This window comes from Sinocyclocheilus rhinocerous, unplaced genomic scaffold (genome assembly GCF_001515625.1).
Source record: "Sinocyclocheilus rhinocerous isolate Xijiao unplaced genomic scaffold, SAMN03320098_v1.1 scaffold827, whole genome shotgun sequence".
Lineage (NCBI taxonomy): Eukaryota > Metazoa > Chordata > Actinopteri > Cypriniformes > Cyprinidae > Sinocyclocheilus > Sinocyclocheilus rhinocerous.
The window spans coordinates 1,001,306-1,023,654 of NW_015633173.1; the positions used below are offsets into that span (position 1 = coordinate 1,001,306).

The 22,349-nt window shown below is 36.0% G+C and overlaps 1 protein-coding gene across 1 annotated transcript in view; it reads right to left on the minus strand.

The window, feature by feature from the left end:
• LOC107743322 (protein FAM184A) overlaps positions 1 to 22,349 on the minus strand; it is a 142,058-nt gene that overhangs the window by 71,348 nt on the left and 48,361 nt on the right. The window contains exons 4-6 of the mRNA XM_016556491.1: positions 16,436 to 16,571; positions 8,601 to 8,782; positions 5,044 to 5,229 (exon numbers count right to left, since the gene is read on the minus strand). Of these exons, the coding sequence (XP_016411977.1) occupies positions 5,044 to 5,229; positions 8,601 to 8,782; positions 16,436 to 16,571 (504 nt within the window). The remainder of the gene's footprint in view (positions 1 to 5,043; positions 5,230 to 8,600; positions 8,783 to 16,435; positions 16,572 to 22,349) is intronic.

Consider the following 22,349-nt stretch of genomic DNA (forward strand, 5'->3'; position numbering starts at 1 on the left):
AACGGCATAATTATATATATATATATATATATATATATCATAGCTGTATTACACTGTATGCTATATACAGATAAAGATAAAAGATATTCTCATTGATTGATTCTCATATGAACCAAGTTGATGACATAAAAGGGGAGAGCGATAGAAGTTGACAAATTAAAGATGAAAGAGATGAGATCATCTCTTCCTCTTATCTCAAAAAGCAGCGGCGAGCTCCTTGCCCATGTTGATTAAAGTGAAGCCCACATCGAATCAAATCCACGTCACATATTCATACACACATCACCTAAGAGAATGCGCTGTGAAAAGCCTGTGCGTATGTGGGTGCGTGAGATAAAGATAAAAGATATTCTCATTGATTGATTCTCATATGTCTTAAAACAACACCAAGCATGAACCAAGTTGATGACATAAAAGGGGAGAGCGATAGAAGTTGACAAATTAAAGATGAAAGAGATGAGATCATCTCTTCCTCTTATCTCAAAAAGCAGCGGCGAGCTCCTTGCCCATGTTGATTAAAGTGAAGCCCACATCGAATCAAATCCACGTCACATATTCATACACACATCACCTAAGAGAATGCGCTGTGAAAAGCCTGTGCGTATGTGGGTGCGTGGGGGCCTTGAGTAGAAAGAGGCCTTAAGTAAGCCTGTTTAAAAAATTGATGGTTAGTACAGACGAAGAAACGGGGCGCACATTCAGCATAGCCAGCATGTGTGCATAATTCACTCAATCCCTAATTGAAGCCACACAAATATGCAAATGGCACATCCTAAGTGTCTCACTTGTGCCTCAGTGACACAAGACGGGTGTTACGATGGTAAAAATGGATCCATGCTGTGATCCATGTCAAATAAAATAAAATAAAATATAAAATACATTGGGCACATGCTCGCCTAAAGCGACTCTGTTCTGTGGAGGTTTCCAAAATAAAGGTTCCTCTAATGCTCCGAGTTCTGTAATCAGAGGAGTGACTCACCAAACCCACTTTGGACACACAGTAGAAACCGAATGCGCTCTGGAAAAGAAAGAGAGAGTGGAAGGGCCCTAGGTTTAATCTAAAATAGGACGTCAGCGCGGTCGTCATGCTGCTTCTGTACAAGGATGTGAGTCAGCGGCACACTCTAACAGAGGCCACTCTCATTGATTATTCATTTGTGCCTCAATTTTTCAGACTGCATTTCCATTTCTGAGAGCGGCGGGCACTACGGTGTCGGTGCGATAAGCCCCAAACGGCCACATTGTAATGTGATTAACCGTTGGCTGCTCTGGCATCAAGTTTTCTGAAGGTTCCAAAGCAAAATCACTTAGCAATGTTGCATCTTTTCCTCTACTTCTTTTCTTAATCATAATTATTATATTAATAATCCCCAACTAGTTATTTTTTATTTTATATCATGGTTTCCACAAAAAAATTAAGCAGCACTGATATACTGTATATATATATATATATATACTATATACTGATATACAGTATATCCTGTATGATGGAGGATGTGTACAGGTGTTGATATCGTCCTTCAGGTTGTGATCATACTGTATATGCTGTAACCTGTCAGTGTAAATCCTGCATAAATTAGAGGTGTTTCCAACAAAGAGTACCATATAATTCAAGACCTTGATTGTGTGGAGTTGGGGGGCCCTTACAAGACTTTGTGCCCAGGGGCCTCTGAATTCTTAATCTGAGCCTGCAAACGGCCCGCTCCAGTCCTAACTTGCTCCGACGCCGGCTGTAAACTCTTCCACGATGCTGTGTACTCTCTAGCGGTGCCAGAGGAACTCTGAATCTTGCGGGGACTCAGAGTGCTATCTGGGCTGCGACGCTTCTCCTGTAATAACCGGCTTCCGTCTGAATGTAAACAGTGTTGCGTGCGTGACACTTAGTTCATAAAACTCGCTTGAAATACTCAAATCAGACATCGATCTACATGAGAAATACTATTAAAACACTGACAGATGAATTCTTGCCGAAAAACACCCACTTTATCACAAAATAGTAATTTAAAGACTGCAACAACCACGGAGTAAAACAACCTCGCGTCGCTTTCTCGCTCAATCCTTCAGCGGATCTTCTTAAAAGAATCTTAATCCACCAATCAGAATGCACCAGCTCATAAAGGGGGTGGGACCATAACTTTTACAAGCCAAACAAAACAAATGATTTTGCTTAACCATATTTGCATACCAAAAATTATAAATACAGGTGAACACTTTTAAAAATAAACACAGTAACAAACTCAACCTTGAATGTTTATGATCAAAATGTGCATGAATGAATCCCCTTGTCAATAATTGACAGGTTGTATTAATCCAAGTTCACCCATATTTTACATATGTATTTATGAATGAAAGCAGTCATGAGGTTTTGTTTACAATTAAAATAACAGTATAATTTCCAGATGTTATTGGAATTTTTCTTTGTACAGAAAGCACTTGATTGAAAAAATGAAACAACACAGTTCATAAGCAGTAAGATCTTCTAATTTTGTTTTTGGAAGAAAAGTCTCTTGTGCTTACCAAGGCTGCATTTATTTGATCAAAAATACAGTAAAACGTGTTGTATGAAATATTACAGTTTAAACTATTACCATTTAAATAACTTTTTTAACTATTTGAATATATTGTAGAATGGTTTTAACATTTTTAATATTTCGAAATGTATTATTGTGAAGGTAAAGCTGAATTTTCAGCATCATTATTCCAGTCTTCAGTGTCACATGACCTTTCAGAAATCATTCTAATATGCCGATTTTCTGCTCAAGAAACATTTCTTATTATTACCAATGTTTAAAATATTGAATTATATGGTACTGAATGTCTCTCTCCAGGTTCTCCAGACCTCCTTGACATGAGTCAACATCCTCGTTAGACCTTGGCTTCAGTGACCTGAAAATGATCGCACACCCTGGGAACACCATAACTGCGGGCACGCTCTCTGAACAGGAAAGAGAAATAACTCACTGCTGCTCTGCGACGTTCAGCTAACGATCTGTGTGTGAGTGATTTGTAATTACAAAAAGATGAAGTAGTTGTGAAGCATTTGGATGTGGATGTGCCGGCCTGCTGGCAGCTGCCTATTTTGGGGGAGGGTGACAGATTGCGCTCTGACAATCCCAGGCAGCTTTGTATACTTTTATTTCAGATGCTATCAGCTAGCAGAATCAAAACAGACGGTTTAGTCGAGGGAAATAAGTTTTGCACTGTTGTGCCTAACGAAGCATGGATACTGCACTCTTCCTTTCTACCGAACCTCCTGGAGCTGAGGCACCTGCGCTTCCCCTTTCTCTCTGTCTATTGGTTTAGTGTTTCTTCTTTCCCTCTCTCTCAGACACACAACCCTAAAATAATTATGATTAACATAAAAAGTGTTTTATAGCCTGATTACATTGGAGGACCTTTTAAAGTTTCTCATGTGACTTTTATTCTCTAGTTCTTTAGAAAATCAGCTGGTGATTTCAGAGGCATCGTGCACCTGTTTTTTTGTTTGAAGTGGCAGTTCTGGTTCACTTGGTGCTCTAGGCAAGATAAGACATGACCAAAGGAAGGGGAAAAAAAACTTTTTAACAACTTAGTAGTTATTTATTTAAGTGTAAGATATGTTAGTCTGGAACTGCAGATGACATTTAAGACGTGCAAGGGGACCCGAATGGTTAGGATAGCAAAATAAAACTTTAAAAGATAGGAAAATACACTACACCAAATCTTTTGTTGTTGATGTCCAATCAAACTAGCATTTAGTATTTTGATATATCAAGTATTTTGATGCAAATTCATGTGTTTACAAAATCAAGAAAAAAATTTATTAAATAATAAGTAAATCAAAAGTGTAAACCAGTTTAACCAATATTATTTAATTTTATTTATGCAATATTTAAGTATTTATTAATATTTTGAATCAGCTTTTATTGTTATGTTTTCATTTTCATTTTAGTTTAAGTTTAAGTAATTTTGTTAACTTCAACTTATTTTATTTCAGTTAGTTGCCATGGCAACATTTTTAATTGTCTCATTTTTAAGTTTTTCATCTAATATTTCTGTTTTATTTCATCTTTATTTCAATTAGCAAAAACAATTTTTAATGGTTTCAAATTTATAATGACAACACTGAAATGAAATGAAATGAATGAAAGAATGAATCTAAATGTTTAAAATACTCTAACCAGTGCTAGTTTAGTATTATACATATACTATTATAGTGTTTATTAATATTTTAGAATTAGCTTTTATTACTATATTTTCAATTTTCATTTTCATTTTAGTTTAAGTCTTATTAGTTTTGTCATTTGCTTTTGTCATTTTTTATAAATATTTATATTTAGGTATAATTTATTATTATTATTATTTTAGTACTTCAACTTAAATGTATTTATTTATTTTACAGTTTGTTACCAAGGCAACATTTCAAATTTTCTTATTATATTTTTATTAATATTTTTTTAAGTTTAGGGTTTTCATCAAATATTTATATTTTATTTTATTTCATCTTTGTTTCAATTTCCAAAAACTATTTTAATAGTTTTAGTTAACAATTAACAACACTGGAAACAAACAAACAAACAAACAAATAAATAAATAAATAAATAAATAGTGTATAAGACATACACCTTTGTATCACAACATCTAAAACAACATTTTGGATCTAATTTCTTCTATGTCAGTACCTAATTATTATCTCAACACACAGACTGGATTCTTATGTGCTAGTAAATAAACACTAATAGACCTAAATGTGTTTTTCAAAACTTGTACATTTTGAATATCAATTGATTATGTTGAATTGATTTCAAATGATTATGTTCTCCAATCCTGAACCTGTAACAATTGTTCTCTCTGATCTTCCACTTGCACTCAAAGGTACTTCTTGTTCTTTCTCAGTGTGACACCTCCTGACTGATGCTAGACAGCGAGTTACTCTTCAGTCTGAACCTAATGACTAAAGCGCAGTCATGCTGATATCTCAACAGGACAGCTCTGGGAGTCTTTAGAAAGTTGTATGTGGGCCCAGGCTGACAGCCAGTGGGTGTTGTGACAGAGTTCACTCACGGACAGGAGTCGGTTCTTCTCTTTCTCGGAGAAGCTCTGTGTGTTCTCCAGAGCTGCCCGGTGCTTCCTGGAGATCTCGTCCAACGCCCGGCTGTGGGCATCCTTAAAGTAAGCAGTGTCCTCTTCATATCTGGCACGCAAGTTCATGAGCTCCTTCTCATAGATCTGCTTTTCTTCTCGAAGTGACTGTTGAGGAAAAAAAAGACAAATGTATTTAAAAGGTGGTCTGATGCTTACTGTATATAAAAAAGCTGCTTAGTTATTCAACAAAGGTAAAGGTTTGTCAAGTGGTTTTTGAAATTTGGTTTCAATAAATGGTCTTTTTGGACTGAGAAGGAAGCTTTGAGTTCTGAAAGTTTGACTCATTAAATAAACTTTAATATCATTTAGATAAACACTTTTCATTAAAAAAATGAAATCAGTGCACAACAGTATTATGAAGCCCTTTTTGCATTCACATAGATAAACATGACGCAAAAAACGAAAAGTCAGCCTGTGAAAGTTGGTTTGTATGAGAGTATGGTTTGTGAAAAAAGCACAAACAGGCATCAATAAAGGACACTGTCTCATGTTCAGAAATGTTATGAATCCAATCTAAAAGTATAACAGTGAAAGCTGAAAGACACTTTCAAAGCCCACACTGCCACTGTGAAGCAGATGGCCACAGGTAAATAAACTTCCCATTATAGGACCAGCAGAAGTGTCGGCAGAGCGAATCACTCCACAATGCTTTCCCGCTCTATTTGGGGAGCGTTGTCATAGTAACACCTAACTCAAGGCTGTGCTGCTAACAAACTGTGATGTGGGCGACAGAAAGAAACGGAGAAAAAGCTTGATGAGACCTTTTCAAATGGGAATTATATTCAAGCATAGCAGCAGTCCTAAGAGAGTGCCAATAATAGCATGGCATTTTGTATATTCTACATACTACATTTTTGACAAGTTGGTTTTAGAGAAGTGCTAAATTTAAATTCCAGCTGACCCCAATCTGACGTGTTTATTAGGTTAATGTTCACAGAGGACTTGTGTTTCGAAAACAGATATATGGAACGCAAGTGAAAGAGATGATAGGAGTCTTCTGAAAAATAAATAAATATATAAATAAATACAAAATAAATAAAATACAATTAAAAATAGGCCTGAATTTAAGCTTTATGCATTTGAACTGCATAAAAAAATTCATATAATTGCATATAATACATCGTTACCTTAATGTAATATTTATCAGGTTTATATATTTATCATCTCTAAATCCGATTTCCGTCAATCTCATACATTTGAACTAACTTAATATTGTTAGCCATATTTTAATCATGTTCAAACTTTTTAACTGAATAAATTTGCATCAAAATATGATTATTTAAATAGATGGAAATATTTAAAAATAAATTATGCCATGTTTTTAATTTAACTGCATTTTTTAAAGTGTAGAAATCTGACCCGTTTCATTTATTTTATGACTGAGAAATATGTATCACATGAAGTTAGTTTGAAACATTAGTTTGTAAAAACTTGTAATCCAAACGGACGGAAATTTTGCATGCAATTCAAATACATAGATCTTAAAATCAGACATAAATATTTTTTTGAGTGTTAAGACGTTTTAAGTTGATGCAATGTGTCGCATGACGGACTGCACCACAGCTTTTTAAAAGTTTCCCAAAGTCTACTTTTAAAACTGCTGAGAGGGATATTTCTGGAGCAGAAACAAGCCCACATTCCCACAATCTGTTTATTGGGGCTCTCAATGTATTAATAATGGAAGAAAACCTAAATGCGACAGGACAGCCAAAAAGCCAAACTGCTAGAACAGATTGTTGCGTGAAAACAGCATGAAATGCCACACTGTAGCAAGTCAAATAAATAGCCATGCTGTCTCCACACAAGAAAAATGATTGCCAGGCTGAGTGAAACCACTGAAAAATACGAATTCCTTTTCAATCAAACCAGCCGTCCACAAAAAGACATATTTTCTAAGGTCTTGAGTGCTCTGCAGTGAGGATGGAGCGTTTTGAATAAAACATAGAGGTCTGGATTTAGCTGTGATAAAGCAGCTAGTGTTTTACACAAGAAATGAGCTTGTATATGCTTAAAGATTAAGCTAATGACGTCTCAGAGGAACTCATGCGAAATAAATGTTTCTGCAGAAGATTGACGTTTGAGCTACTTACAGACAGATTCTGCAAACTTGAGCTGTTTTTCCTCGTTCCATTTCTCTTAAACACACCAACTATGCTTCAAGATCTTTTGGTGCAGTACAAATTGTGCCTCCAAAACATATTTGGACACTTAAAAATATAACTGCATTAAAATGACGAAATAAATGTTTCTGCAGAAGATTGACGTTTGAGCTACTTACAGACAGATTCTGCAAACTTGAGCTGTTTTTCCTCGTTCCATTTCTCTTAAACACACCAACTATGCTTCAAGATCTTTTGGTGCAGTACAAATTGTGCCTCCAAAACATATTTGGACACTTAAAAATATAACTGCATTAGATATAAAACATCAAACCAAGTGGCATCTGCAAAAACTGCTGCTACAGCAACCAGAAAGTGTCCAAAGAATCCTAAAAAAGAAGTATTACGGTTTCTACAAAAACTGACAATGATAAGAAAAAATGATTCTTAAACACCAAATCAGCATATTAAAAAGATTTCTGATGGATCATGTGACATCGTTGACTGGAGTAATGATGCTGAAAATTCAGCTTTACCAACACAGGAATAAAATTTCATTTCATTTTAAAATATATTCAAATAGAAAACAGTTATTTTAAATTGTTGTTTTTAATATGGTGCAATAAAAACTTGTGCCCCCAAAGCATATCATTGCATTGGTATAAAATTAACCAAATGCTAACTAATTAGTATTTGCAAAATGAATTAATAAAATAATAATAATAAAATAACAAATAGAACATGAGCTTAGAACATCACTTTTTGGAGTCATTTTTACAATATAAAACCAACTAGCAGCATGCTTGTGATATTTGACAACCACAAAGTGTCCAAAGAATCCTAAAAAATGTTTCACCATTTCCACAAAAATGGATAATAATAAAAAAATGTCTCTTGAGCAGCTGATCAGCATATTAGAATGATTTCTGAAGAATCATGTGACACTGAAGACGATGTTGAAAATTCAGCTCTGCATCACAGGAATTAATTACATGTTTAAATACACTGAAATCGAAAACTGTTCTTTTAAATTGTTTTTTTTTAATATGGTACAATACAAATCATGCCGCCCAAAAATAGTTGGACACTAAAAATGTCACTGAGATATACAGGTGCATCTCAATAAATTAGAATGTCGTGGAAAAGCAAACTAAGTGGCATCTGCCAAAAAAAAGAAAAAAAAACTAATCTTAACTTTACTTATCTGAGTCATTTTTGCTGTATAAAACCAACTAGCATCATGCTTGTGATGTTTGACAACCAGAAAGTGTCCAAAGAATTCTAAAAAAAAAAAGTTGGTTGTGATTCAGTGTCCAAACACTCCCAGCAGGCCTAAACTGATCCACATTCAGCAAACTGGATGGGATTGATCCGTACCTTCTCCAGGGAGAGGATCTGCTGTCTCTGCCTCTCGTCCAGCGTCTGACTTTTCTTCTGCAGCGCCCCTCTTTCCTCCTCCAGACGCAACACCTTGTCCTTCAGACGAGACTTTTCCTGTTCCAGATCCCGAATGACCGCCTCGTGAGTCATCTGGGTGGCCTGCAGGCTTCCGATCTGACCTGGACGGCAGAGAGAAAGACAGAGACAGGACTGTAGCAGAGGGTCAATGCTTTGAATGTCATCTAACACAGAGAGCAGTATTTCAGTTAGTTGCCAATGCAATAATTCTAAATAATAAATAAATAATAATTCTATTAAAACTAAACAGAAAAATAGAAAAGCACATAAAATTACTAAACCATAAATTTAAAATATAATTAAAGTGAAAACTAAAAATATAAAAATAAAAGATAATTAAAAATATTAATGAATACTATAATAACACTACAATACAAGAGTTAAGGCAAATTTCTGATTTTGAAGCAATAAAGTCAAAGTACTAAAATGACTAAAACTGAAATAAAAATAAATTAAAGCTAAAAAGAAAAAAAAAAAAAAAAGACAAAAAACACAAAACAAAATTACTAAAATTCAAAAACCTACACTTAAATAAAAATAAAAACTAAAAAAAAAATCTAATTCAAAATATTCATAAATGCTATAATAAATAATATTAAAATAACAGGAAAACGGCAGAGAGAAAGACAGAGACAGGACTGTAGCAGAGGGTCAATGCTTTGAATGTCATCTAACACAGAGAGCAGACAGAGTCAAAGATCCTTTCGAACTGCCAATAGTGTGAACCTGAACACTGCAAATAAACCTCAACTATCACCAGGATTGTTCAACAGATTGCTTACCCTGCACCAGATTTAATGTGTCTTGAAGGTCCATGTTAATAATAGAATAATAGCACACTGACTGTATACTGCACAGTACATGCTGTATACTGCATGTTATTTATTAAAAATAGCATGTTGAATAGTATAGAAAATTGATTATGATAAGTGATAATGCTGCATGTTTAATTCAGCAATTTCAGTTGTCACCTTAGAAATAAAAATTGTTATTTAGTATTTTATTTCCAATTAAAAAAATATTTTTTTGGCAACATTAAATTGATCAAGAAGTGTTGTTATTGTCTAAAACCGAAACAGTTAAATCATTTTTGTTAATTGAAATAAATCTAAATAAATAATAAATAAAATATAAATATTCAAAGAAAGCTTAAAATGTAAAAAAAAAAAAAAAATATATACTGCTTTATTTCAGGTAGTTGCCAAGGCAATATTTTTTGATGTTGAAGTACTAAAATAACTAAAATTGAAATAAAAACAAATTAAATCTAAACAGAAAAAATAGAAAAGTGCATAAAAAAAAAAAAGACAAAAAGCACATAACAAAATGACTAAAATTCAAAAACCTACACTTAAATGAAAATGAAAACTAAAAATAAAATCTAATTCAAAATATTCATAAATGCTATAATAAATAATATTAAAATAACAGGAAAAAAAGAGTTAAAGGTTGATATTGATATTGGGTTTTGGGTTGATATTGCTTCCAGTTCATTTGTTACACTGGAAATGGATGGTCAGGCTGGGCACATTGCATTGTGGGAATTTGAGTAGTTTTTGAGTGTCCTTGATTGTTCTGGTACTAGTTAAATGGTTCTGCAATTTCTTCTCTTTTATATTAATAAAAAGCAGTGTTTAATTTAGGTTAATTACACTACAGTTGCTGATATCTGCACTTTTTCTCACTACAAACGTTTAAAAAGAAATGCACTTCTCAGTGATACGGCCTGGTGGTCAATGCATGGGCAACCTAGAGTTCCAGACTTGATAAAATTCTCTGATAACGGCTTCTACTTCATGTTATTAATGCAATGCAGAAAGCACATTCTCATTGTAAAAACTCTAAACACAAACAGAATGTGAATCGAATGCTTCAACCCCTATTGTTTCAGAAGTGTGTTTGGCATTTAGGTGTGACAGACCCAGCTGGGTTCTGCCTCCCTCAGGGAACATTCCAGAATATGGATGATGAACATGGCTAGGACACACAGATGCTGTTGCCAGGATAACAGGAGCTGATCCGTCACCCCAGACTTTTGTGTCAACAGCAGTGGTGTCTTGCAACTGGTGCTGTGTCTCTATCTGATGCATTGATGACTGAATCAAGTTAACCTTTCCCCAATAAATATGGCAATAATTAGAAAAATATATTTTTTTGCTTTTCTTTTTTAGCTGAATCAGGTCTTAATCTGTGAAGTGACAAAAAGCAAAAATAAATAAATAAATAAATAAAAATAAAAAATGTTAATAAAAAATATTAATAAAAAATACAAAAACTGCATCAACATCAATAATAATTATAAAATACACACTTAATAAAGATGCATGCATTATTAAAAACTACAAGAACAACCATATGAATTTCATTTAATTTTACCCAATTAATATGCCAATAGTTTAGTTTTTTTTCCCTTTAATTATCAATACTTTTTAGCCAATCAATCATTTAGGTTTGAATATGACAAAGAAAAAATTATAAAGAAAAATAAGGATCTAAAATCCTGAAATACAGTTAGATCAATAAAAATAAAAACTGAATCAGGTCTTAACCCATGCATTTCAAAAACTGATTTGCAATATTATTAACAAAAACAACAACAATTAAAGCTGCAAGCAGCGATGAACGGGCCCTCGCACCCGGGCTCACCGCCAGCGGGCGGCTTTAGTAAAACAGTCAACGGCGAGCAATATGGATTTAAAGTGGTCAATATAGGAGGAATATGTCAAAGTCATTTATATGTGGCAATCTTCCTGCTGCCAGCTGGTGGCGCTATGACTGTAATCGAATATGAGTATGTAGATGTCTTCAGGCCAGGACTCTAATCAAACATGTGAAGTTTGAGGCAGATTGGACACTGCATGCCTGAGTTACAACAACTTCCTGTTTGATGATGTTAATAGCATGCTTTAGCACTTAGCTAAGTGTTGCTAGCATGTTTGAGCATATTTCTAGCATGTTTAGCACACAAAGCCATATTTTTACTGTGTTGCTAATAGTGCATCACAGTGTTAAACATGTCACTTCCTTTTGCCAATAGGTGGCGCTATAATTGTAACCAAATATAAGCATGTAGATGTCTTCAGGCCAGGACTCTAATCAAACATGTGAAGTTTGAGGCAGATTGGACACTGCATGCTTGAGTTACATCAACTTCCTCTTTCACTGCATTAATAGCATGCTTTAGCACTTAGCTAAGTGCTGCTAGCATGTTTTAGTATGTTTCTAGCATGTTGCCAGCCTATGTAACAGATGCTGACGAATTTTTATATGTTCCTAGGAGTCCATAACAGTGTTAAGCATGTCACTTCCTGTTGCCAGCAGGTGGCGCTATGAGAATAACTGAATTTGGGCATGGGTATTTGTTCAGGACATAACACTTATCAAACGTGTGAAGTTTGGGGCAGATTGGACACTGCATGCCTGAGTTACAGTAACTTCCTCTTTCACTGCATTAATAGCATGCTTTAGCACTTAGCTAAGTGTTGATAGCATGTCTTAGTATGTTTCTAGCATGTTGCCAGCCTATGTAACAGTTGCCGACGAATTTTTATATGTTCCTAGGAGTCCATAACAGTGTTAAGCATGTCACTTCCTGTTGCCAGCAGGTGGCGCTATGAGTATAACCGAATTTGGGCATGGGTATTTGTTCAGGACATAACACTTATCAAACGTGTGAAGTTTGGGGCAGATTGGACACTGCATGCCTGAGTTACAGTAACTTCCTCTTTCACTGCATTAATAGCATGCTTTAGCACTTAGCTAAGTGTTGATAGCATGTCTTAGTATGTTTCTAGCATGTTGCCAGCCTATGTAACAGTTGCCGACGAATTTTTATATGTTCCTAGGAGTCCATAACAGTGTTAAGCATGTCACTTCCTGTTGCCAGCAGGTGGCGCAATGAGTATAACTGAATTTGGGCATGGGTATTTGTTCAGGACATAACACTTATCAAACGTGTGAAGTTTGGGGCAGATTGGACACTGCATGCCTGAGTTACAGTAACTTCCTCTTTCACTGCATTAATAGCATGCTTTAGCACTTAGCTAAGTGCTGCTAGCATGTTTTAGTATGTTTCTAGCATGTTGCCAGCCTATGTAACAGTTGCCGACGAATTTTTATATGTTCCTAGGAGTCCATAACAGTGTTAAGCATGTCACTTCCTGTTGCCAGCAGGTGGCGCAATGAGTATAACTGAATTTGGGCATGGGTATTTGTTCAGGACATAACACCTATATAACGTGTGAAGTTTGGGGCAGTTTGTAGACTGCATGCCTGAGTTACAGTAACTTCCTCTTTCACTGCATTAATAGCATGCTTTAGCACTTAGCTAAGTGCTGCTAGCATGTTTTAGTATGTTTCTAGCATGTTGCCAGCCTATGTAACAGATGCTGACGAATTTTTATATGTTCCTAGGAGTCCATAACAGTGTTAAGCATGTCACTTCCTGTTGCCAGCAGGTGGCGCAATGAGTATAACTGAATTTGGGCATGGGTATTTGTTCAGGACATAACACCTATATAACGTGTGAAGTTTGGGGCAGTTTGTAGACTGCATGCCTGAGTTACAGTAACTTCCTCTTTCACTGCATTAATAGCATGCTTTAGCACTTAGCTAAGTGCTGCTAGCATGTTTTAGTATGTTTCTAGCATGTTGCCAGCCTATGTAACAGATGCTGACGAATTTTTATATGTTCCTAGGAGTCCATAACAGTGTTAAGCATGTCACTTCCTGTTGCCAGCAGGTGGCGCAATGAGTATAACTGAATTTGGGCATGGGTATTTGTTCAGGACATAACACTTATCAAACGAGTGAAGTTTGGGGCAGATTGGACACTGCATGCCTGAGTTACAGTAACTTCCTCTTTCACTGCATTAATAGCATGCTTTAACACTTAGCTACGTGTTGCTAGCATGTTTTTTCATGTTAATAGCATGTTGCCAGCCTATGTAACAGTTGCCGACGAATTTTTATATGTTCCTAGGAGTCCATAACAGTGTTAAGCATGTCACTTCCTGTTGCCAGCAGGTGGCGCAATGAGTATAACTGAATTTGGGCATGGGTATTTGTTCAGGACATAACACCTATATAACGTGTGAAGTTTGGGGCAGTTTGTAGACTGCATGCCTGAGTTACAGTAACTTCCTCTTTCACTGCATTAATAGCATGCTTTAGCACTTAGCTAAGTGCTGCTAGCATGTTTTAGTATGTTTCTAGCATGTTGCCAGCCTATGTAACAGTTGCCGACGAATTTTTATATGTTCCTAGGAGTCCATAACAGTGTTAAGCATGTCACTTCCTGTTGCCAGCAGGTGGCGCTATGAGAATAACTGAATTTGGGCATGGGTATTTGTTCAGGACATAACACTTATCAAACGAGTGAAGTTTGGGGCAGATTGGACACTGCATGCCTGAGTTACAGTAACTTCCTCTTTCACTGCATTAATAGCATGCTTTAACACTTAGCTACGTGTTGCTAGCATGTTTTTTCATGTTAATAGCATGTTGCCAGCCTATGTAACAGTTGCCGACGAATTTTTATATGTTCCTAGGAGTCCATAACAGTGTTAAGCATGTCACTTCCTGTTGCCAGCAGGTGGCGCAATGAGTATAACTGAATTTGGGCATGGGTATTTGTTCAGGACATAACACTTATCAAACGAGTGAAGTTTGGGGCAGATTGGACACTGCATGCCTGAGTTACAGTAACTTCCTCTTTCACTGCATTAATAGCATGCTTTAGCACTTAGCTAAGTGCTGCTAGCATGTTTTAGTATGTTTCTAGCATGTTGCCAGCCTATGTAACAGTTGCCGACGAATTTTTATATGTTCCTAGGAGTCCATAACAGTGTTAAGCATGTCACTTCCTGTTGCCAGCAGGTGGCGCTATGAGAATAACTGAATTTGGGCATGGGTATTTGTTCAGGACATAACACCTATATAACGTGTGAAGTTTGGGGCAGTTTGTAGACTGCATGCCTGAGTTACAGTAACTTCCTCTTTCACTGCATTAATAGCATGCTTTAACACTTAGCTACGTGTTGCTAGCATGTTTTTTCATGTTAATAGCATGTTGCCAGCCTATGTAACAGATGCTGACGAATTTTTATATGTTCCTAGGAGTCCATAACAGTGTTAAGCATGTCACTTCCTGTTGCCAGCAGGTGGCGCAATGAGTATAACTGAATTTGGGCATGGGTATTTGTTCAGGACATAACACTTATCAAACGAGTGAAGTTTGGGGCAGATTGGACACTGCATGCCTGAGTTACAGTAACTTCCTCTTTCACTGCATTAATAGCATGCTTTAACACTTAGCTACGTGTTGCTAGCATGTTTTTTCATGTTAATAGCATGTTGCCAGCCTATGTAACAGTTGCCGACGAATTTTTATATGTTCCTAGGAGTCCATAACAGTGTTAAGCATGTCACTTCCTGTTGCCAGCAGGTGGCGCTATGACTATAACCGAATTCGGGCAAGTAGATGTGTTCAGGGCAGGACTCTTATCAAACGTCTGAAGTTTGGGGCAGATTGGACACTGCATGCCTGAGTTACAGTAACTTCCTCTTTCACTGCATTAATAGCATGCTTTAACACTTAGCTACGTGTTGCTAGCATGTTTTTTCATGTTAATAGCATGTTGCCAGCCTATGTAACAGTTGCCGACGAATTTTTATATGTTCCTAGGAGTCCATAACAGTGTTAAGCATGTCACTTCCTGTTGCCAGCAGGTGGCGCTATGAGAATAACTGAATTTGGGCATGGGTATTTGTTCAGGACATAACACTTATCAAACGAGTGAAGTTTGGGGCAGATTGGACACTGCATGCCTGAGTTACAGTAACTTCCTCTTTCACTGCATTAGGGCCCTAATAAGAAACGGAGCAATTCCAATAGGGTCCTCACACCATCGGTGCTCGGGCCCTAATAATAAGAAACGGAGCAATTCCAATAGGGTCCTCACACCATCGGTGCTCGGGCCCTAATAATAAGAAACGGAGCAATTCCAATAGGGTCCTCACACCATCGGTGCTCGGGCCCTAATAATAAGAAACGGAGCAATTCCAATAGGGTCCTCACACCATCGGTGCTCGGGCCCTAATGACAACAAGAGTAATAATAATAATAATAATAATAATAATAGATTTAACCTATTTTAAAAACTTGTTTTAACCCACGCATTTAAAAATATGATTTACAATATTGGCGATGATGATAACAAGAAAAAGAAGAATGTTTAACCTAAAAAAATTGTTGTTTTAACCCATGCATTCCAAAAATCAATGTGCAATATTGATGATGATGTTAACAACTACAATAGATTTCAACATCAAAAATCGATTTGTAACATAAATATTAATTATTGATATTAATATAAAAATACAACAATAATAATTATTATAAAATACATGCATAATAAAAATTCATTTATTATTAAAAATTATTTGCATAACAGTTAAGCCATATGAATTTAATTTCCTTTTACTTTGAATTAAGTTTTATTTTAAATTTTAATCTGAATTACAATTACTGTATCCTGCATGCTCAGTTCCAATTCAATTCAAATGGAGGATTTCAGTTGGAACTTGAAGGCACCCAGCATTTAATTCTGAACCTCACACAAGCCTGCTGTGCATGCTGGTAATGGATTAGTAGCCTAAAGCAGTGTAGAAGGATCAATCAATGAAACTGAGTGGAGTGGGATTGAACAGTGGACTGTGGACAGAGGTGATGGGAGAGCATGTGCATATCTCACTAGCTTTGAGCAGGATCTCTGTGGCCTGCTGTTGCACTCTGTCTCTGGATGCCTCCAGCTCACACTCCGCCTCCCTCTGCCTGATTTCCACGATCTCCGTGTCCTTAGTCACCTCCTCCAACTGTTTATGCAGTTCCTGCAGACACACATACAAATCAATCAAAAAAACGACCAAAACACTTGACATAAACCTCTCTGTTCATTACTGAGAGCGGCCTCTCTATATTTAACCATCATGTGGTTTCTTGCTTTGTCTCTCTCTCGTCCTCTCATGTCACGCTTTCCATTTTTGCTCCTCTCACACTGTCTCCTCTGTTCTCAAATTCATCCTCATTAATTGTGCATGTACACATTAGCTCTTGCTCCCTTTCATCTCTGCTCTGTCTGTCAATTTCCTCCGTCGCTTTCTAAAAGAACTTCTCTCGGCTTCCATCGCTCATTGCCTTTCAAACTTTTTCCTTCACTTCCACCATTGTGGAGCTCATGTTCAAATCATCGACTTTTCCACTGAATGAATTCATATGATGTATTTTGCTCTTCTATAACAAAGACAGCAGAAAGGGAAAGAAATGGACCACTTGTATGAAAATTTCAGCATTGTAATGCTACACACAGTGTCTTTTTGGTAGAACGAACATGCACAACATTGTTGCCAGATTTTATTACTGATTTCAAATTTACTATTGAAACATAATCTTGAAGTTTTGGAGATTTAGGTCTTTGCCCATTCAAGCACATAGAAGCTTTTAAAAAAAACTCAAAAACCACTGCCTGGGGATATACTAAGAAGGCGACTGCATGAACTGTTTTGCCTAACAATAACTTTTTCTTTATTATGATTATAACTTGAATGGTTACGTTTTAGCAGTATCATAACTGGATGGTTTTACTGGTGCAGTGAGAGTGTTATATGAACTTAGATATTCAATATTCATTAAATAATGCACATTTAGGTGCACGGTTCACAAGAGAGTAGTATGCAATTTTAAGTAGGATTCAGTACACTTCTCTGTCTGTCTGTCTATCTCTATTATATGGACAAAAGTATTGGGACATACCTCTTAATTACTGAATTCAGGTTTATTACAATTGTAAACTTAAGTCCTTAAACTTAAGTTAACTCAAGTCCCTGTTGGTATAATGGTCCAGTGTCCCAATACTTTTGCCCATCCATCCATTTAGTATACCATTTAAAAGTTTGGGGTCAGTAAGATTAAAAAAAAAAAAAAAAATTAATACTTTTAGTTTTACTATTCAGCAAGTATGCATTAAATTATTAAAATCCCTTTATTAAATTAAATTAAATATAATTAAAATAATAAATTAATAAAAATATAATTAATAAAAACTCAAAGGTCTTCACAGCAACCATAAAAAAAACCATTCAGTTTAACTTGAAGAAACTGTGACAGAAATATATTACTGAATGTAATGATAGCACTACTACTACTAATACAATTATTATTAAAACATTATTTTCAAGGAATATTTACCAGGAAAAAATATTTACCAGAATTTATTTACCAGAAAAATGTAAACATTTCACGCTCTGAAAAAATAAAAAAAATAAATAAAATAATAATATTTTTTTTAATAAAATAAATTATTTAGAGATGCTTTTGATTATTAAAATGTAAATGAAACCATTAAAATGGAATCCAGAAAATTAATGGGGGAAAAAAATGGTAAAAGTAAAACTGAATTTGAGAAAAAACATATTTCATAGAGTCTTAACAATGAAATTTTTGTTAAACTTTTAATAAATCGCTGTTAAATTGTGTAATTGTTTCATGATTTCAATTAATTAGACATGCTTTTTGATTAATACAATTTTACTTTGCCATTAAAACAAAGTCTAAAAAAAACAACAACAAAAAAAACTTAAAAGAAATATATTTTTTTTAATTTGGGAAAAAATAAAACAGATTTTATAGGGCCATAATAATGTTACAAAATATTTCTATTTCATATAAATCATGTTCATTTGGACTTTCTATTCATTAAAGAATCCAGAAAAAAATAGATTTCCACAAAAAAGCAGTTTTCAACATTGATAATAATCAATTCAACATTTCAAGCACAACTCTTTTCATCATTGATAATAATGAGAAATGCTTCTTGAGCACCAAATCAGGATATTAGAATGATTTCTGAAAGTTCAGTTTACACTAAATACTATTTAAAAAAACTTTAAATACTTTAATACTTTAAATTGTTATAATATTCTTGTATTAAAGTATTACAGTATAATAGCATTGTTGTTTACTGTATTCTTAATTGTATTTTTTGAAGGAATGTCTGGTGCTATACTAAAAATGCCCTTGTAAAATGAGCTGTGAAATCTTTTAATAAGGTGACAGGAGTCTCATCTGGAAACAGCACCAATGTTTGCAATTGGGTGAAAATCAGCACCTGGGGAATCTAAATGTCTTTGATTGAAGCGTGTCTGATTTACAAAACTGTGACTGCAGGCTATTTGACCTCAGATATTTGGAGTTTGAATTCAATGATTTCACCTCTTAAGTGAAGTGAAGTGACATGTGACCCATACTAGGAATTAGTGCTCTGCATTTATCCCATCCAAAGTGCACACACACATAGCAGTGAACACACACACACACCGTGAACACACACCCGGAGCAGTGGGCAGCCATTTTTTGCTGCGGCACCCGGGGAGCAGTTGAGGGTTCGGTGCCTTGCTCAAGGGCACCTCAGTCGTGGTATTGAAGGTGGGAGAGAGCGCTGTACATTCACTCCCCCCACCTACAATCCCTGCCTGTACGAGACTCGAACCCGCAACCTTTGGGTTACGAGTCCGACTCTCTAACCATTAGGCCACGACTTCCCCATAATGCTTTTTGTTTATACTAAATGCTCCAAGAGATGTGACGTTGATCTTACAAACATCTCTTACCTGAGTAATTCAGCATTTGATCAGCAAAGATGAAGAAAAACGAGCACAGACCCCAGGGAATCGGATCATTATGAGTTCCAGTCTGAAAATGTCACAGTGACTAAAGATCGATTGCATTAAAGATCTGCTCTGTGTGTGTGTGTGCGTTGAGCTAAAGAGGCTCAGCACATTGCCATTAAATAGTCATTATAATGTGTCATAAAAGCAAGAATTTATGTAAGACAAACATAATATTAAACTGGCCATCATTGTTCATTTGAACGGCCATATTATAAATCAAGCCAAGCATGTATCTTTTGATGACACTCATAAATTACATTTCGTCAGTTCCTCCATTCAGAAACAAGTCCCAGAAATGCCTTGGAGGGCCATGCTGGCTGACTGGGTTTTTTCTTCAAAGATATTTGAAAGACAATTCAGAGTTCAGGATGTGTGCCACTGCGTTTGAAGTCTCTACTGTAAATGTGCCTGAAATATCTGATGCGTTCAGAATGAAACCAAAACACCAGTTTGACATTCACTGCTACAATGTTCTGCGTATGCCATTTTAATTATTTAAAATACACTGCAGAGGGCTAAAGAAATACTGTGTTTGTTCTAACATGTTTGTAAATGACTTATAAATGAAACTTTTTTTTATTGACATCAAACAGCATTTGTAGCCCATTTTAGTACCATAATGTAATGCAATTTAAACAAGATATTCAACAAGAAAAAGCATGTAGGGCAGTTAATTAAAAATGAGACCAGCGGCCAGGAACGTGTAAGGAAATGAGCTGGGAATTTAGCTGTCATTTTAGCTATTAAGATTAGATGATTCTTATTAGATGTATTAGAAAATGAAATTAAACATGCAACATACGATTTAAGCATCAATAAATTTACTAATAAAAGTGAAATTCGGCACAAAGCCAATCAGAGTTTAATAAAAACTAAATTCAATAATTTAAAGTTAAGTTAAGTTATGTAATGAAATTACTCATTTGTAAGGGAATTAATTATTATTAACTCATTCAGGTTTTAAAAGGACTCGAATCTGAAAATTCTGAGTCAACCTGATTAAAGCTGAATTCAAATCTGATAGTTTACACTTTAAATCAAGGGTCGTCCAGCGAGCCGGTGATTCTTAGTATATTCTAACAATTTGAATATCTGTATTCTCCCTGGCCACGGGATAATACAATTATGATAATTTGTAAGCTCTTAGCGAGGTAACGTAATCTTGGCAAAGGTTTTAACCTTGAAATTATATGACACCAAACAATGATTCGTTATAAATGAAACATGAATTTTATTGGCTATCCTAGATTACATCAAAACTAAGCTAAAACACACATACACACAAACATACAGTTTCTTTAGAATGAGAGTTGACGGAGTTGCATGAAGTTTCAAAGCTTCTAACTCGTTTTCACGAGTGATTTAAATTCACCCGAGAGAATTCACCAAGCAGAGAATTTTAGCTTATGTTTACTGCTTAAAGTAGCTCTACACCAGTTCAGCAGAGATAAGATTTTGTTCGTTTACTTGCGTTCTGCTTGGTTGACAGCTGAAAAGCTGAGGTGATTTCCCGTTACTGACGAAGGCTTCCTGGATGGCTGCTGAGGGAACCCCGGAGCTTTCGGATTGGTCGCTGAGGTGACGTTTGGATGACGTCCTTTTGGGGAGACCCCTCGTTGGATTGGTTGGTCTCTTGATGACGCCAGAAGCTTGAGCAGTTTTGCTACAGTCTGAGTTTGCAAGACTCAGAGTTCTTTGAAGATCGCGAAGTTTCACTGAAGTGTTTGAGTTTTAGATGACCGATCGCTTTGATGGTAAGCGTGTGAGCACAAGTTGGAGTGCTCTTAACACGGCGACAGGCAAAAGCAAGCAAGCAAATCTGTTCTGCATTGGGTTTTTGACCCGCTGCATAAGTCCATCCCACGACGCGATCTTCCAATCGGCTTCTTGCAAGGCGGAGCGTGCATACATTAACAAGAGGCTCCAATTTATTATGTGGAGAAATGAAGATTTGCAGGTTTTGTTAATAACTTCTATATAGTGTCGTACAACACATACTGTTTGAAATAACAGCTTTTCACTTATTTCAATATTCTGCAATTATCACAAGTTTACGTTCAATACTAAACTTCACATATCTTACACACATATTAATAACCTCATTTCCTAAAAAGGGTAATAAACACTGATTAAAGTTGCACCGATTACATGAACACATCAAGCATATATATATAAGACATACACCATATTATTTGTGAATCTATTGCTCCGATACTTTCAAATGATTGTTCTTATGAATTGTCTGTGTAAGCTCGTGTCCCTTTTTTTGGAATGCAGGGGGGAAAGAGGAGGTGTCCTGAGGTCATGCCCATGTCAAGCGAGTGTGGATCTGCCATCCTTCTGCTGGACAGGGAGCTCTAAAATTGTCTCTTTTGTTGACGGGATTATCAATTTATGTGTTAAACGGTCATGAGGTCCAGGAGTGTCTGTCACTGAACTCTTTCCAGATACCAGGTTCTTTGTTCCGTGGTCCATTAGATGGTTTATTTATGCTGAAGCCAGTCACGAAACCTACTGACGTTCTGTTGCTTAAATGAATCCAGATGGGGGGGGCCAGTTCTTGCTGTCCTAGTGCTTGTCGACACCGGAGGTGGTTTGGTAAATCACTCTCTCTCCTGGTGTTTCTTGTACAGATAAGCAGAGCTGGACAGGAACTCATTTGAGACAATTGGCGCCTGGCTGACCGTGATTCAGCTTTACGGCTCTCAGATGGTTGAGAAGAGATGTTAGTTTCCAGGTGGAATGCGGAGATTCCCTCGTTCATTTGTGTGATGTTCGCAAATGCCTTACATATCCCCCTTTAGCTCGGTGACGTTCCCGGTGCGAACATCGGCGGGCACTGGAACAAGAGGCATAGAGAGAGAGGACAGGCACACACAAGATACAAAAAATCTCCATCTCTAACTGAATCCTGGTGCAAGGCTTAGGTAATTTGGGGAA